At 36.4% G+C, this 16990-nt stretch overlaps 1 protein-coding gene across 2 annotated transcripts in view; it reads right to left on the bottom strand.

The window, feature by feature from the left end:
* TTC8 (tetratricopeptide repeat domain 8) overlaps positions 1 to 16990 on the bottom strand; it is a 41285-nt gene that overhangs the window by 13125 nt on the left and 11170 nt on the right. For both annotated transcript variants that reach the window (XM_058806806.1, XM_058806805.1), the window contains 6 exons: positions 14773 to 14836; positions 14470 to 14629; positions 12819 to 12908; positions 9053 to 9097; positions 2590 to 2675; positions 408 to 495 (listed from right to left, as the gene is read on the bottom strand). In XM_058806806.1, coding sequence (XP_058662789.1) covers positions 408 to 495; positions 2590 to 2675; positions 9053 to 9097; positions 12819 to 12908; positions 14470 to 14629; positions 14773 to 14836 — 533 coding nt within the window. The remainder of the gene's footprint in view (positions 1 to 407; positions 496 to 2589; positions 2676 to 9052; positions 9098 to 12818; positions 12909 to 14469; positions 14630 to 14772; positions 14837 to 16990) is intronic.

Raw genomic sequence — 16990 nt, 5'->3', positions numbered from 1 at the left:
ACTTGTTCTTTTAAAGCTTTTAATACCTTTATTTTGACAGAACATTCCCTGTTTCAAGGTCTCTGATTGCTTCCTTTAAGCTCACTTTGTTTTGATTTTGCTTGTGAAACTAGGATTTTGAGCTTTGCTCTTTATTTACAGATTTATTGCATTTGTTTCCTAGGAGACCATATATAGCCACATTGGTCTTCATACTGGAACTTCAATAATTCTTTTAGCTACATAATCCTCATTGGAATTTAGAACAAAGAATCCAGTAACATAGAACATTTTTTTCAATCTTGTTTGTGAAATCTGGGAGCTCTAAAATAATTTTGTAAACTATCGACTCCCACTGCAACTGTTAGCATGTATTGCCTCAGGCATGGAGACCACACACTTTTAAACACGATGTATCTGTGACTTACTTTTGCCAAGTACAAGATAGTATCAACCATGTCCTGCTGTTTAAGGGCTGACTGAAATTGCTTTTCAGCTTCACGATACAATCCCAACCTAAAGAGACAACAAATATATATAGAAGGTACTTGTTTACTGTTTTTTTTTAAGATTTCTTATAAGCTTATTAAATAATGAAGCAGTTCAAACTAAACCAAACATAAACTGCCTGAAAGCACACTTTATGACCACATATTTGTGTGCATATTAACAAAAAACATGTCATTATTTAAAGCTAACAAAATAACCATTCAAAATTATAAAAAAGACAAATCCATTACTTTTGGCCCCCTCTTATTCATGCAGCCTTCTGGAATGGCTGAATGGTGAATAATGACGTACTCGTATTCACAGGAATTCCTCCTGCTCTTAAAACAGACAGTAGAAAATGAGCAATTAATGCCTCAACTCTACCCAAACTGTTTCAGACCAGAACTTCCTCGCCCATGGCAAAGATCACACAGATAATCTCCACTGTGAATGAACATCACAGGAGTCTATTTTATCTCAAAAGCATTTATTTTGCATAATTACAGTCAAATGTTTTGCACTAATCTATAAAAGCTACGTAACTACAAATTAAGAGGACCATGCAATTTTAACAACAGAAAATGTTCTACTTTCTCATATATAAATTGCTTTTTGTTTCCGTCAGCCAAAAAGCACATGCTTGCTTAAGAAACACAAAACACAAACAGAACAAGCCAGCTAAAACAAAGAAGCACAGCCAATGGAGACATAAGGTAGTTTGGGACCCTGGAAGTCCATGTACCTGCTTGGATGCATTAGTCTCTATAACACGATCCATAAAAATCCTGAAAGTCGTGAATGACCTCTAAGCTCATGTATTGGGTTTGCATGAGAAGGTTTTGGTAGCTGGGGGACTCAGGAATAGCTTCTATGAGAAGCTGACATGTCTCTGATGTGCAACAGAGACAATGCCAGAGGGCTCCAAGATGGAATCATGGCTGGCCAAGGCTGAGCCCACTCATGAGAGTGGTGGTGCCTCCATAATCAGCATAGGAATAATGTAACATGCAGGGAGAATACATTTAAGAAGGAGGAAAAAATAGTACAAGGGTAGGCAGAGAAAGGAGTAAGAATTTGTGGGAAGACCTCTACATACACCAAGGTCAGTGCAGAAGGAGCAGGAGGAGGTGCTCCAAAAGTTCCTCTGCAACCTTTGGTGAAGACAATGGTGAGGCAGCTGTGCCCTGCCCTGCAGCCCATGGAGGACTAAGAGGATGCAGAGATCCCCCTGCAGCCTCGGAAGGAACCCATGCTGGAGCAGGTAGATGCCCAAAGAGGGCTGTGACCCCACGGGATGCCCATGCTGGAACATACTCCTGGCAAGACCTGTGGCCCCATGGAGAGATGAGTCCACACTGGAGAAGGTACAGCAGGACTTGTGACCCTGGGGAGGACTCATGCTGGAGAAGGGAAGAGTGTGAGGAGTCCTCCACCTGAGGGAAGCAGCAGAGACAAACTGACTGCAACCTCCATTCCCTGTCCCCCCTGTGTTGCTGGGAAGGGAGAAGGTAGAGAAAACAGGGAATGGAGTTGAGCCCAGGAAGAAGGAAAGCGTGGGTAGTTGCTTTAAGAATTGCTAATATTTCTCATTATCCTGTTCTGATTTGATGCTTGTGTATGGGGTGCCAGCCTTAGGCCTCATCATATTTTTAACTGGTACTTCTTGGGCAATGTAATTCTGGCAGAAAGTGTCTAACATGAATATGTTAGAAATTCTGTATTACTTCATGAATTCAAGACATTCTGTATTATTTCATGAATCTGAAGCCCTCATTGACAGATTATTTCTCAAAGTAAAACTGCAACATTTATTTTATGTGATCTGTTTTAACAATAGTTCATTGCATTTATTGACTGACTTTTCAAATAATTATTTTAAAATCCATTAGCAAAGGAAAAATTGCAACTAATTTGCAACTAATTCAGTTACTCACTATGGATGCCCTTTATCTCAAGCAGTGGTCTCCTTGTGCATCAAAGGAGATTTAACTGTAAGCACAGCACTCTCCAACAAAACACTTTCTGAGCTATTTCTCAGTGCTCAGCATTGCCCAACACACTCAGCAGTACAGGTTCTGCACTCACAATCACTCACCACAAAAGAAATGAACAATGGCTTACCTATAGTAGCACTTTCCAATTTGGACCTTCCACCACCAGTCCTTGAACTGTGCGTACTCAGTGGCAAGGGCTGCCAAATCTAGAGCCTTCCAAAATAAACCCATCATCTTAAAATTAATGTTTACACAAAGAAAACACAGTAAAGATGTTTGTAAAGAGAAAATGTTGAGCAAAAGTCCAGTTAACTTGAGGTGGAGGCACTGCTTTTTGTTTATTACTTTTACAGTTCAGTGCACAAAATAGGTGAAAGCATTGTCCCTATAAAAATAAGCAATCCAAACAGTTTCTTCTACATCAAAGAGAAAAGAGAAAATTGTTTTGATCAGACTCCTGCAGTGCCACTTCAGAATACACTATTTGTTTAAGTACAAACACTTTTTCCAAGCTTCCCATCCTTTTTCAGTAAAAGTTGCTAAAACCAAGATAAAGTAAAGAAATAAAAGAAGAAATAAGTGAGTTTGAAATACTGCAGAAATTTTCATCTCATGGCTAATATCAGGTTGCCATCACTTCTGGAAACTCTCAAACGTGTGCAATAATAAATATTTTTTCCTTTAAAAAGTCTATAATGTAGACTTTTTATAATGTAAACGATTATTTTATTACAGGAAAACAGAGAAATATTCTAAGAAACAGATATCTTTTGAAGATGGTGGAGGTCTAAAATCTCTTTCATCTAGAATATTGGAAAAGCAGCTAAGTTAATCAATGTTTTCTGATCAGCCACCACAGTCAGAATCTATGGCCTTTCATGTTTTAGCTATAATTTCAACACTTCTGGTAAACAAATATATGTCTTTTCTGTACCACAACCTACCACAGAAATGCTTGTGTTTCTTTTTATTTCAAATTTAATTTAATCTCAGAACATATCAAAGCCATGTTATGTTTGTTATATTTTCAGGATATCATTTAGAAGTAGGGTAAAAAGCTTTAGCTCAGAGTTTTTATAACAAAGAAGCAATCTTTCTTGCCTGCTTTTTTTTTGGTAAACATTTTGCACACCACAGAACTCAGGAACAAGGTATCTATTAGGAATAATATGTAAAAGTTCTGTGCACCAGTCACTCAGTAGCAGAGAAACTAATAATTACAGGAAAAATCAATCTGAATATTGAAATGCTGTAAAAGCCCAGTTTAGTGACATCTATGCCTACACTGGGTTCCTGTTTTTTCTGCTAGCAAAATGAAGCAAGCAGTCAATGGGTTTAGATCTGACATAATGAAGAAAAGTCAGTGGAGATATGACAATTTAGACACGTTCCTCTCCTTTGGCTTTGTGAGAATGAAAGAATAATTTGTTTTCTGTAGCAATTCAAGATAAGTAGTTGCATCAGTGCTGTCCCTAAGATAAAGAGACAGCTGTCATTATTCCCTGCCTCTGTGACAGGAGAGAGAAAACTCAGGTAAACCTACAACTCTGAATTCATTGTTTCTTCAAGTTAGGTGGAATCCTTGAAGGCCTTAGATGGCAGCTCTTATCTTGGTTGCCCATTGTCTCTCAATGTCTTTGCAAATTGCCCATAGGGCCTTTGGATGCTACAACTATAATGGGGAATAAGCTTGCTTCAAGACAGAAATGGTCTGGATACCCTTCTGGACAGATTTGTCCTTTCATGAAAAGGTACACAAGCAATTTTGTCCCAGTACTGGAAAATCTGTGAAAGTAATTGATGGTAAAACATTGGTTACTTCTGTTGCACTTACAGATGTGCAAACAACGGGGGTGACTGTCAATACCACACCTGCTTCCAAGGCAGCAGGAGCAGCCACTTCAGAGGGGTAAGGATCATACTGACAATACCATGTTCCATAGAGCTTTCCTCAGAGCTCTCTGATGGCAAGGGCTCAAGAAGGAGGACTGAGTTTCAGAAAATGATCCCTTCTGCAACTACACATTCAGGTTTCTTTCTGGTACCCTAATTGCTTCTGATAACTGTTTTATGCAAGGCTAACAATTTTGGCTGTGATTGGAAAATGGGAACTAAGACTGCTTTAGGCTTAATAGACAGTAACATCAGCAGTTTATTTGTCCATGGAGATCCTGAACTCTTCCTGGGGTCTTCTACTAGCATCAAGAAACACAGCATTACTTCATTTTGAAGTTAGCTTTTGAAATTTAATCCTGTTTTTATATTTTCCAATTAATGAAAAAGGAAAGGAACATCCTGTTTCTGATACTTTACAAATGATTACAATAACTTCAGTAAAAAAAATCCTACCAAAGTTACAAATACTTCTTTGAAGTGTTTCCCTGAGAAAGCTTTGTGTGTGCTAATAGTTAAAAACTTTTGCTGGTATTACAAAAAAAAAAATCTTTTGACAATGTGGCCCTTGAAATATTAGTAAATAGACTAAAATAGTCTTTTAAAAGTAAAACCTTTCAACTTGCCATGTCAATACGAACTGCTAGCATATTTAAATTTCAGTTTGCTGCAAAATTTGAGTTTTTAATTGTACAGTTTGACTACAAATCAATGTTCAATCAGCACAATATGTTAATTTAAAATCAGTCTGTAAGAGCAGTAGTGATATGTCTGTCCTGCACTCCTGTGTGTTGCTGGACATTGGTGTAGTCATATTAATAACTGAAAGGGAAAAACAGGATAGACTTGGAATTGGCAGACACTGATATGTCTTTTAAGGATTTCTGATTGCAATATGTATATCAGTTCAAAACCTACACTGCTGTCCTGAAAGTTTTAATGAACTTTAGGTTATAACTCATCATCTGGACATACTGATGAGCTGAAGCTGTCACTGTCTAGAGCACTTAGCATACTTAAGAATGCAGAGCCCATTTCAACAACAATCTTAACCCTGAGAAGCTTTTCAGAACAAATTTATTTTACTCCCAGTTCTTATGTTTGTGAAAATAAAAATGTCTAAAAACCCTGATACCTGGTGGGTTTTTTGTTTCTTTTTTAAAAAAAAGGCTTTTCAAAGAATGAAAATTAGTGCAGGTTCTTTAATTGTATTTAGCATGATTCTGAGTTTCTTTTTTTTACCATTACTTCCCTTAGCTAAACTGTATTATAACTAAGACTTCCAAATTATCTACCAGCTGTAAGGCAGCATAAAACAGCCTGTAGGCTTGTGGCAATTTACAATTATATTACAAAATTAAATTGGTAAATGTACAGTTGTTTGAAACAGTAATTTCATCCAGAGTATTGTGTGCACCTAGAAATTAGATAGATGGAAACAATAGTGAGCATCTGCTGCTTCTTTCATGTGCAGTTGAATGGCAGTAATTTTCCCAGCAACAATCATTGACTTAAGTCTTATTTGTAGACAAATCAACACCAGATAGTCTATAAAATAGCTGAGGAAATGACATAGGCCATGGTCAATTTAGCACAATTTACTTTGGTGAGTGTAGTCTGGATTTCTATATTTTGTAGATCTGACATAATTCCATTTTAAATAGATTTCTATCAGAGAGCATAAATACAATGTATTGAGAAGAAATAAGGAGAAATGAGAGGTTGTGACTTCTGGTCACAAGTATATAGTGTACAATCTTTGTGCTTCCTCAGGACAAAGTGTTTTGCCATCATTACCCACCTGTGAAAAATGGCAAAATACAATGTCATGGTCTACTGAAAAAAGTAGCAGCTGAACTATTTCTGGACAAGTCTTTGAAACTGCCCTGCTCTTACAGCATTTAGCCCATAAAATGGCTTTTAGAAATAGCTCAAGGAGTACAGAAAGTCAGTTATTAAGTACATGTGTTCAAAAGGAAATAAGTCAAGAACAGTAATGGATACAGAAATAGTATTTTCTTCAGACAAGTGTTTAATTTTTCATTACATAAGACAAAAGACTTCTGAATATATTTTCAACTGCTGAAAAGCTCACTGCTTCTCTGTTCTTGCATCCCTACGTTTCTGATAATTGATAGATTACTGATATATTTAGTTTTAATTTGAACCAATTTCCTTGCACTATTTATCCAGTTGAATGCACACTGATTAATGGCATTTCTCAACTGAAATTGCTGAGTCTTTTTTTTTTTTTTCTTTCTATATACTGGTTGAATATGAAACAGAAGATAAATAATAAAACTGCCTTTGTTTCTCAAATAATAATGCAAATGAGAACAGTACAGACTGTTACAGCTCAGCACACTGACAAGGAAAGGATATTGTCACCACTGCTTTGTGTTTTATTTTCAAAACTGCAGGAAGTAGTATTCTATCCATGCAGAAAGCCCAAAGTAAAGACTTTTCAAACTTAAGTCAATTTCCCAGGGTTCCAAGCCTTTCAAGTGCTTTCATCTCATCTCAGGCAGAAAAGTGTTGGGTTTTAAGAAAGTCCATTATCACACAGCAGCAGGAAATACAAAGATGTGAGAGATGTCAGTGACTGTTCTAACAAGTGATCAAGCAAGAGCCAGATAAACTTTAAAAAGTTAACGTGTGCTGTTTCTCTGATAAACCCTAAGTTACCAAATTATTTTCAGGGAGATGTAAAATATTGAAATTGTGAAATGCCACTGCTAGGAGAGGTGAATAAACAGTGATGCAGCCACATTTCAGCAAACATTAAAGTGTTTCTTTTTTTTTAAAGAAAAATTAATGCAGATGAGGTTCAACAGGAAGGGAGAAACAGTTTGGAGAATGGAGTTATATTGCAAATGGTGTAGAAAGCACATAAGAAAAGAGGCAGTGAAAGCAAATGAGAGAAAGCAAACTGAACAGCTAAAACAAATCACTTCAGAGATATACATTACATTATAAAGACACCTCATTCTGTGATGTGGGAATTCAATTCCCAGCAATAGTTTCTTCCAATAAGATGAAATCATTAACCAAACATTGATCTCTCTTTCATTACACAGTAATGGTGGTGATTAAGCTGCCACCTCTTTGCTTGCAAGTATTTATTCAAATGGCTCAGGTGGGTAAAAAATATACAGAACTCTTCCTGCAAGACAGTGATTTGGGATTCTCATCAAGGATTTCAAAATACATGCAGTACAGTGCAGAAACATCTTCCAATTTTTTCTGGAGTTCTTTTAAAAATTACTTGCATTATATGAATGTATGTGTAGCCTACAGAGGCTGCATGTCGTTAAAGTGTAGACACATGTAGCATCATATCAAATGTCCCTTTTATTCTTAGTGAACTGGATTTTCAGCAACAAACATAAACTCTTAGTTACTAGTGGGCTAAAACCCAGGTACCTCCTTCATATTCAGTATTGGATTACGTAAATGCTAATTTCCATTTCTCTCTGATATTTCTGACACTTGCACTTACTGTTTCAATGATATTTTGTATTAATAGTGCATTACAAGTCAATCCTCTTGAAAGAATGCTATGCAATAAATTGACAGTGTACAGCTTTAATAATTTGGTACTAAATTGAAAAGCTTTGTATAGCAGTACATTTGGAAATTATTAGGAGCTATGTCAACAACAGCAAAATATTTTTGGTGTGTGTTATTGATTAACTGGAGAGTTTAACTCCAGATCTAACTGCACACCAGCTAGTAGAGTTGCAGAAAGTTCAATAACTGTTTAGTCAACTATGCATTATTGACATAAACTTCTTTCAAAAAAACTTGAACATTTTGATTCCATTTCAACTGGGTGCCCATAGATAGCAATGAAATATACTGACATTTTATTCATTCCATGAAGAGATCTTTTCCTTGTTTGAACTGCCAAAAACCTCTGCAACCTCTGCAAGTTATCTCTTTCTGAAAGCTTAAACAATATGTACCCAAACTTGATCTTTCCCATTCAGTGCAGTAACATATGAACCACAGAAGAAAATTTTTGGATGGGTTAAGAGGGAAACTATAATTAGGAAAATATTGGAGGAATAAATGTTACAGACAATCGTATGGACAATATAATCTTTCTCTTGATTTCACAAAACACCTCAGCATTACAGATTTACATTTCTAGAACAAGTATCCAAAATCCTATTGATATTTTATTTTTATGTAGTTTCACCAAATACACTTTCTTTTTATTCACCCAAATGCATAAGCGATCATCTCAGGAGTAAAAAATGTCAAGTGATGTTCAACAATACCTGTTTGTCAGGTATTTTCACCTTCCTTAATTAATGGACAGTCTTTTGTAACTTAGACTCAAGCCTCAGGACTCTGAATTTCCAGGCAGTTCAGCTACCACTCAGGCTCCAATAAATTCCATTAATATGAATCCATTAGATTCAGAGACCTTGTCATTGATAGCTAGGGGACCCACTTTTAAGAATTACAATGTTTCACTTCTCAAAAAAGATACCAATCCATATCTTGATATTTGTCAATTTTCATTCCTGACTATCTCCCCTGTAAGAAAGGATTTCTCCTTCTTAAACAACTATTAATGCTTCACTTCCATACTTGTGATGTTCTACCTGGATCCTTAGTTTGGCAGAATACAGACAGAAATAACTCAATCATACATAATAAAATCTGAAAAAGGAACATGAGTTACTTACATTTTTTACGTCATTTTCATGGTGAAAGATATATTCAAACAATGCCTGCCGGAAGAATATTTAAAACATTGTCATATTTGAAGAGAAAAAATTGATAATATTCCTTCAGAGGAGTATAGAATCTTGATTATGCTAAGCAGAAATTAATTCTTTAGGAAAACAATTACATTCACACATAACAAATGCTGAGATTTACATTTAAGACTCCAATAGACAAAAACTATAGATGTGCTCTATTGTCATCACAGGAAAGCATCCTAATTCCTAATCTGTTGCAAAAGATTAGCAGAATTGCTGCTTATCTTTGGTGCTTAACTTTACTTTAAACATAAAAGGCAGCTGTAACTTGAAAGTGAATATATATTTGAGAATCTGGTACTATTTTAATGACTTCTTAACTCTAAAACCAACCAGTGATCTAAAAAAAAGCTTTTTGCAATGGACACTCAGGTGCTTATATAGTGGTAAACCTACTTAAATTAAACACAGGTTTATTAAGAATGCAAGCTGAAAAACTTTGCCTTTGGAGAAAATATATTTTAAGCTCTGCAATATTTTGGGATCTGTAAAGGCAAAAAATATTTTAAAAGTTGTTTGTAAATGATAAATAAATGCTAATAGTACTGTGCTTCTGAAAAAAACCATCATAATAACAAAGCTTAAAGAAGTCACATTCATCAGCTGTGCTGTGGTTAACTGCTTATAAGGCCACAGCAATTACACAGCAAAATAACTGCAGCTTTGTTTCCTCCTGTATAAAGCTAATTAAGTCATACCACCTTGTAGTTGATCTGCACTAGAATATTAGATGAGTTTATATCAGGCAATGGGGGTGGCATTTTCAGTGAATAAAATGACATTGAAAGATACTGGATAACTAAATGGAGACGGGAAGCCTCTTCTGTTTCCAAAAATGTATTATGGGTGCTAGTAACTCAAGGTTCAATTGAGTTGAACCTTGACCTTCTGCATCCAAATCCCAGGTCTTAATTGCTTCAAAAGAACAGAACATTTTTCTAAATTTGTTTAATTCATTCTAAAACACCAGGAGAAAATATTTCCCCATGAGGAAAGAAATACAGAACAAGACCTCAGCCTCCTAAGGGCTTCCATGACCCTTCTGCCAGATTTTCTTAGACAAAATTCTTAAAATATTTACCTTCAGGAAACTAGAGAATTACTAATGAATTGTTGTATCATGTGAGGAAAATAAACCACAACCTACTTTTCTTCTAGTTTCAGTCAGAAAAGACTCCAAACAGATGATTCAAAGACATTAAAGGATTATAAATAGTAACACATTTATAAGGAGCTTAGAATAGGTAGATAAGAAAAGAATAGAGAAAAAAGAAGTAGTGGAACATTTTCTCCTCTAGTTCAATAACAGAGAAGCATTCGGTAAAAGTGTGTAAATCTGAAGTGACAAGAAAGATGTTTTCTTGCACGGCTGGCATGAGGAATTTACTGCTGTTATGCACAGACTCTGACCTTCAAAGGGATTTAACTGGCTGAACATTCACTTGGATAAAAATATCTAGAGTTATCTTAGTAAGTCTATTAAAAATCCACAAGCTAAAAAAGATAAAACTTTCTGCTTCATACCAGAGAACAGTTGCTAACTGGGATTTACCAGGGGCTTTTTCTTGTGACAGGTGATACCTTATACATCTACTATGGTGTTTCCTGGGATAGTCTTCAACATGGTTAATGTTAGTCAAAGAGAAGACACATTTCCATGTACTTCAAAATATTGGAAAACCTCAGACAGATAATCTAACTTTAAAAAAGATACAGTCAGGCTACTCTTCAAACACATAAGAAGGAGTATGTAGGAGGTACTAATATACAAACATGAATAGACTGGCTAATTATGTGAATTCAATAGCTGCAAGGTTTATCACCTTTATGCACTGGGAGAAGTGACAGCTCAAAAGTTTTGAAACTTTAATCAATTATTCTTAACAGAGAGTGCAGTCTGCATTCTCACCTCCTGCTTTGGCTTTAGCCTTGCTGCTCTTTCTTTAAAAAAAAGTTATAAATCCATGTAGCTCCAAATTTAAACTTAGGTCTTACATTCTGTGTGAAATGTTAATGTCATAATGAATTAGCTTCATAATACTGACAAGTACACTTGCTGCCTATGGATGTTTCTATGACTGTTGATTTACATTTTTTGGCTTAAGCTTCTTTTCATATGAAATTGAAGGAAGACAAATCTGCCACAAAAATGCTAATTAAACCCCAAAATTGTTAAAAATATGTATGTTTCTCATTCCTGAGAGCTGTTGTTGAGAATATTTCCTCTGAAAGCTAACCTACGTACTTAAATATCATGTAGTTAGCAAGCACAATTAAAAGCTAGCTGTCTTCAAGCAGAAGAACTAAGCCTAGTTTTTATGGATGTGTCTTGTGCTTCTTAATCCTTCCCAGGTTTTTTACATTCCCTCTGTTTTCCAGACTGTAATGGATTTATAAAAATGTGTCTGCTGGCTGATTGCCGGCAAGGACATAATTGGACAAAAAGCATGCAGTATTTTTTCAGCACTGATAATGAAATGATTTGTAACTACCCTCAGATGTTAGTCTGGAAGTCTTTGATTACCTCACCAGACTAGAACTGACTATATTTGATACCTATTCCTCTACCTAGTTTGGTTAAGGGGCCAAAGGACAATGATGCAAGCAGTGGGGGAAGGACACAGTGCAATTACACAGGATTTATTTCCTTTGAAAACCACACTGAAATGCAATGCCCTACACCAGTCTAGATCAGGCTTTAATAAGCAAAGAAATTTCCTGGTTGCTTCTGAAAAACTTTTAACCAAAGTTTTGGACTGGAAGAGCTATTTCCACCAGCACATTATCAGATACTGCCAGTTTTCTTAACAGTGTTCACAATTATGCTTCTCAAAACAGACTAAATTCATAGTGGTTTGTTCACCTTTAGGCTGAGAGCCAAATACAACTCCCTAGAGTGTGTTTGATACCTTGTGCTCCCTAGAAATAATTCCTTGATACCTTGTGCAAAATGAGCTGTTGGCCTCAGCCCAACAGCTGTTTTTTATGAACACATTATACACAGAAAACATGTTCAACCATACAGCTAACTGGTTGTGTTGGGGAAAGATTCAACTGAAAAGCAAGATAAATCTCACAACTTTCAACTCCCTGCCACTCGGAGCTGAAACCTCTAAGTTGGGTGGATAACCTGCAAAAACCTCTTCTATTGTCAGATAGTTTCATTGGTTGTCAATCAGATGATCTTAACTGAAAATGAAGAAGTATTCTGAACAAAAAATGGCACCTTTTACATAAAAAGTTTGAACTCATTCCACAAAAGCAAAGAAAAAAATCCAAACACTGTGAACATTTTTAGGCAAGGATTGCCATCTATTTGTACACAGAACCACATTGCCAGGCATTAAGGAAGGTTCTGCTGGTTTTTTGCTCCTGGCTTCTTTTTTATTTTTTTATTTGCCCTTCATCATTCCTAGATGCACAGCTCAAAATTATTTACCAGTGGAACATTTTTTCCCATACGAATGTTTTCCTAGACTATACTTTCACCATAACCTCTTTAGACATAGCTTCAATTTCAAGTGTGGTAAACACTGTCAAAAGATGTGTAACACACTATTTTTCTGGAGTTAATATCTAAACCACTGTTCATCATTGTTTTTATCTCAAATCCCATGTACAGTTACATCAGAATGACACCAAAAAACAAGAAAAAGATATCACAACACTAACTAAAATTGTTACATACCTTTGCCAGTTTGGGTTTCTGAGCATATTTAGTTAAATTCAGTCGAGACAGATTTATGAAAGGGCCATCTGGATTTGTTATCATTGAAGCCTGAGGGGGAAAAAGAAGCTTTTTAAGTGGGAAGATCCCCTACACTTTTCCTGAAGATTTTCAAAATATTATTAGTATACAATAAAACACCAAAATTCCAAACAAAACATTTGTAGGCTCTACTGCGCAGCACCAACTCTTCCTTTTTATTCTCTGTCTATCCCCACTATTTCCATACACTGCCTAAGCAAGTAGCTTGGAAGTTGGAATACATAACCAAAAAAATCTTCAAGAAATACTTAGGAAGATTAGTTCTTACCTGCAGAAGTGAGAATATGCCACACTTTGCCATTAATGTGATTTTAATATCATAGGGGGAAGGCTAGGGCCAAGTTTATAGATAGTTGGATGGTTGGGATGAATGTGTAGTAACCCTAGAAGGTTGATGAGTAGGAGGAAGATTATGAGGGATGTTAAAATTAGGGCTCATTCGTGTCCTTTTTTTGTCTAGGGGCATTATTAGTTGTTTTGTAACTAGGTTGATAAACCATTACATACTCATTCTGGTTGCAGTTTATTAATTTTGCCAATAGAATGGGATAAATTAGTATAGACTAGTCTCCTTATTATCTTTTGAAGTTACAGACACTGAATGCTTATCAATTGTTTTGTAGTAGACACTTATGGTGAAATCGTGTCACAGATTTTACATGGTCTTCCATTAATAAAAACTTGTCTCAAGGAGCCTGTGAATTTGGAATTTGTTGGAATCCAGGAAAGTCCTCTGCCCTGGAGGACTCGAGACTCTGACGGGGGGCTCAGAGACCTTGGCACGGAGTCAAAAACACCTGTGCCTTTGATTTTAGCCCAGGATAAAAAAAACAAACACCAACTTTGTATGAATATGTACAAGCCACAAGAGTTTGAATAGAATGAGAGTCAATTTACCACCGGGTGAAAATGTAGAATTTTGGGGTTTTTCGAATGGGGGTTCAGGAGGCAAGATGGAGGAATCTGGGCATGTCCAGTCTTTCTCCTTCTTCTTCTTAGCCTCCATCATCTGCCATGACAGTGGCACTTTTGGATTGGTTTAGCGTAGAGACAAACTGTCTAACATAGGTGATAGGCACTGGAAAATTATTGTAAATAAAGTAAACGCAGTTTTTACTATAAAAAGATAACACTGCCCCAAGGCAGTCAGTGTGCCTCAACGCAACCTGCCAGACAGACCTTGGCAGGTCAGAGAAAGAATGCTTTAGATAAGAAAAAATAAACAACCTTGAGAATGAGAGCCAAGGAATTCTGTCTTCTTCAGTCTCAGGGCTGGGAAAAGAGATTTTCTAACAGCTTGGGGTCATCTCGACACCAGAGACCCCATCAGGAATTTATATGAATCCCGGTGAACTTGTGAATTTATGCACATTTCTTTACATAACCAGACTATCAAATGCACAAAAAGTTATATTTTCAAACTCTATTTTGAAAAAAAAATAAAAAATTAAAACCACTTGCCTCCTTCAAACTTGAGTTCAGAGGCAGCTTTAAATTAAACTACAGTGTCAGTGTGCCAGATACTGTGACAAGAAATGTTCCACTCAGGGAAGAGAGGCAAGCGACTCACCGTGCCGGGCCTGACGTACCCCCCGGAGGCGCTGGTGATGGGCCGAGCTGTGAGAGCTGTTCGGGGCGTTCGTATCGCCTGCTCCATGGTGCTGGGCCGCCCGCTCTGCGTGCTGGGTCTCACAAACCCTGTGATGGGCCTTCCTGACTGAGTTACGGGCCTGAAGGTGACAAGTACATTATCCTTATGTTAGGTGGTATTTATTGACAGAGAATTTAAACAGTTATACCCAAAGCATTTCATTTTCAGAGTGATTTGTTCATTTTGAACTCAGTGAATTTTAAAAAATAAACTATCACATACCTAACAGCTGGGCTGGGGCCTCCACCTTGGCCAGTTCCAGGAAGTTTCAAAGATGTTCCTGGTCCTACAAAATAAGAGCATTTCTCACTTCACTTTGAGATATTACTCCCTTGTCCAGAGGACTTCAAACATGATTGTGTTTTACTATAAACAGTAAGCCAGAAATTTCTTTATTCAAACTAAGGGGATAAAGAAGACAAACCCCAAATATTGCATTCTACTACTGATAATTTGAAAGACTCTTGCAAGAAACCTGCCAAACAATGAATGCTGTGAAGGTTTTCTTTCTTTCACCCTCTCCATTCTCTGTCCCACCTGGGGGGAGAAACAAGTGCCTGTGTGGATGCCTACTGGGATTGACAAATTGTCAAGAAGATTTTAGGAACATCACACAGTGCTAAAGGTAAAAGGTTACTGAAACAATGAGACCAGGCTAACTTGAAATGGTATATTTTCTATCTGGCACCCAGACTTGAGTCAGTAAATCTAAACCTTCACCTACAGAGCAGATGGAGAGTGTTATCTCATGACATTAGACCCTGGTAAGATCCCCATCTACAATTTAGAACACTGTAGAGTGTGAACTCGTTTATACCCAAAGGTCATCAATGAAAACCATCCTGAACCAACCTGAGCCCAGGCGAACTGATGAAGGGTTTCCCTTTTCACATATTTCTGTTTTGACAGTGGATCATTAAGAATTACTAGTTCCTGCAGGTAGATTTTCATTCACTGGCATTTGATAGGGCAGTTCTAATCTGCTAAGTGAATGTCTATGAGATGGTTTTAAATAGTTGGTTAAAAGAAACATATGACATCTATACCTTGCAGTCTCTTTACTGCTTGTTACTATGTAGAGAAAGAAAAGTTGACACAGACAATTACTGACAAATCATTGCTAGTCATCTACGCATTTTCTATATACTTATGAACTGCTTTTATTGCAAATATTTACAAGAACTGAAGATAAACTGATAGATAGACTTTCTTCTTTTTTCCCCAAAACAAACTGTAAGCAGCCACCTGACTACAGCTGTATTTAAAGTTAAATAATACAAAAGAAGTTATTAACCATGATCTTCTTGGCAAAACCAACTAAATATGCAATTGGTGCTAAAATAAATTAAAATCTCTCTTTTCGCTGGACACCCTCAGGATTTCTATTGCTTACTTGCCTTCTTTAGTCCTATGAATCTTGAAGTTTTTACTCCATAACAGAAAGGGTGGACAGTTCACTCAGCAGAGTTTCTAACATGGTAACTAGGCACTCTTCAGTAAAATGAGGAAAGTGGCTTTCAACTTTTTAGACTAGCAGAACTTTCTGAACTATTTTTAAAACTATTGCTGTAACATAAAAGAGGCAAGACATTAAAATTCCTTTTTTCAGACATGTTTTTTAATAACTACAATTGTTTTCAGTTTTTGGTGCACTGGGAGAATGCCTACAGTTCTTTTGACCTCACTCCAGGCAACTCAGCCCTTACTTGGAGAATTCCCAAGCCAAGTAGCTATGAATAGATGTTAAAGGCCACAGCAGTGCATATTGCCATTACAAGTCTCAGAATTTAAGAGTGAAATTTCAGTAGTTAGTGATGACTGCAGATGACTCCTTTAACTCCCCAGTTAATGAAATAGTTGTGATTATCCATAATGCCAATTAGTACAATTTTCTGAAAAATATGCTGTCAAGGTAACACATTTAAACAAGATTAGAATATTACCTGAGAAAATTATATGGTGTTAATAGTCCAAAAGTAACATAATGGATTTTTCTGCAAAACAGTGCTCATTAATAAACAAGATTGATGGAAAATTAACACAGCAAAATTATAAGAAGAAAGATATCATTACATATGTGTGAAGAGGAACCACAGAAAAGTAGTTTTTTCCCATGGATCCTATATACTTTAGTAATTATTTAATAACTCATGACTGACAGCAAAATCATAATTAAGAGAGTTTAATCTGGAAACTAAGATAAGGGCAGATGTAAAACTGAAATGGATGTGTAACTGATGCAGAAAGATTTAAACTGCTTAATAGGCAAAGTATAGACAATACCAATTGTAATATGAGAGGTGTGGCTACACAGTTTAATGTTTGGGAACTAGGACTTTAGAGGAGGAGGATATCCTGAAACATCTGCCACAATGAAGACCTGAGTCAAGACCAACTATGGCTAACACACTTTAACAGCAAAAGAAAAAGCCCACAAACA

Source organism: Ammospiza caudacuta, chromosome 6 (assembly GCF_027887145.1).
Source record: "Ammospiza caudacuta isolate bAmmCau1 chromosome 6, bAmmCau1.pri, whole genome shotgun sequence".
NCBI classification, from domain to species: Eukaryota; Metazoa; Chordata; class Aves; order Passeriformes; family Passerellidae; genus Ammospiza; species Ammospiza caudacuta.
The sequence above is the reverse complement of the archived record's forward strand: the minus strand, read 5'-3'. Positions and strand labels throughout refer to the sequence as shown.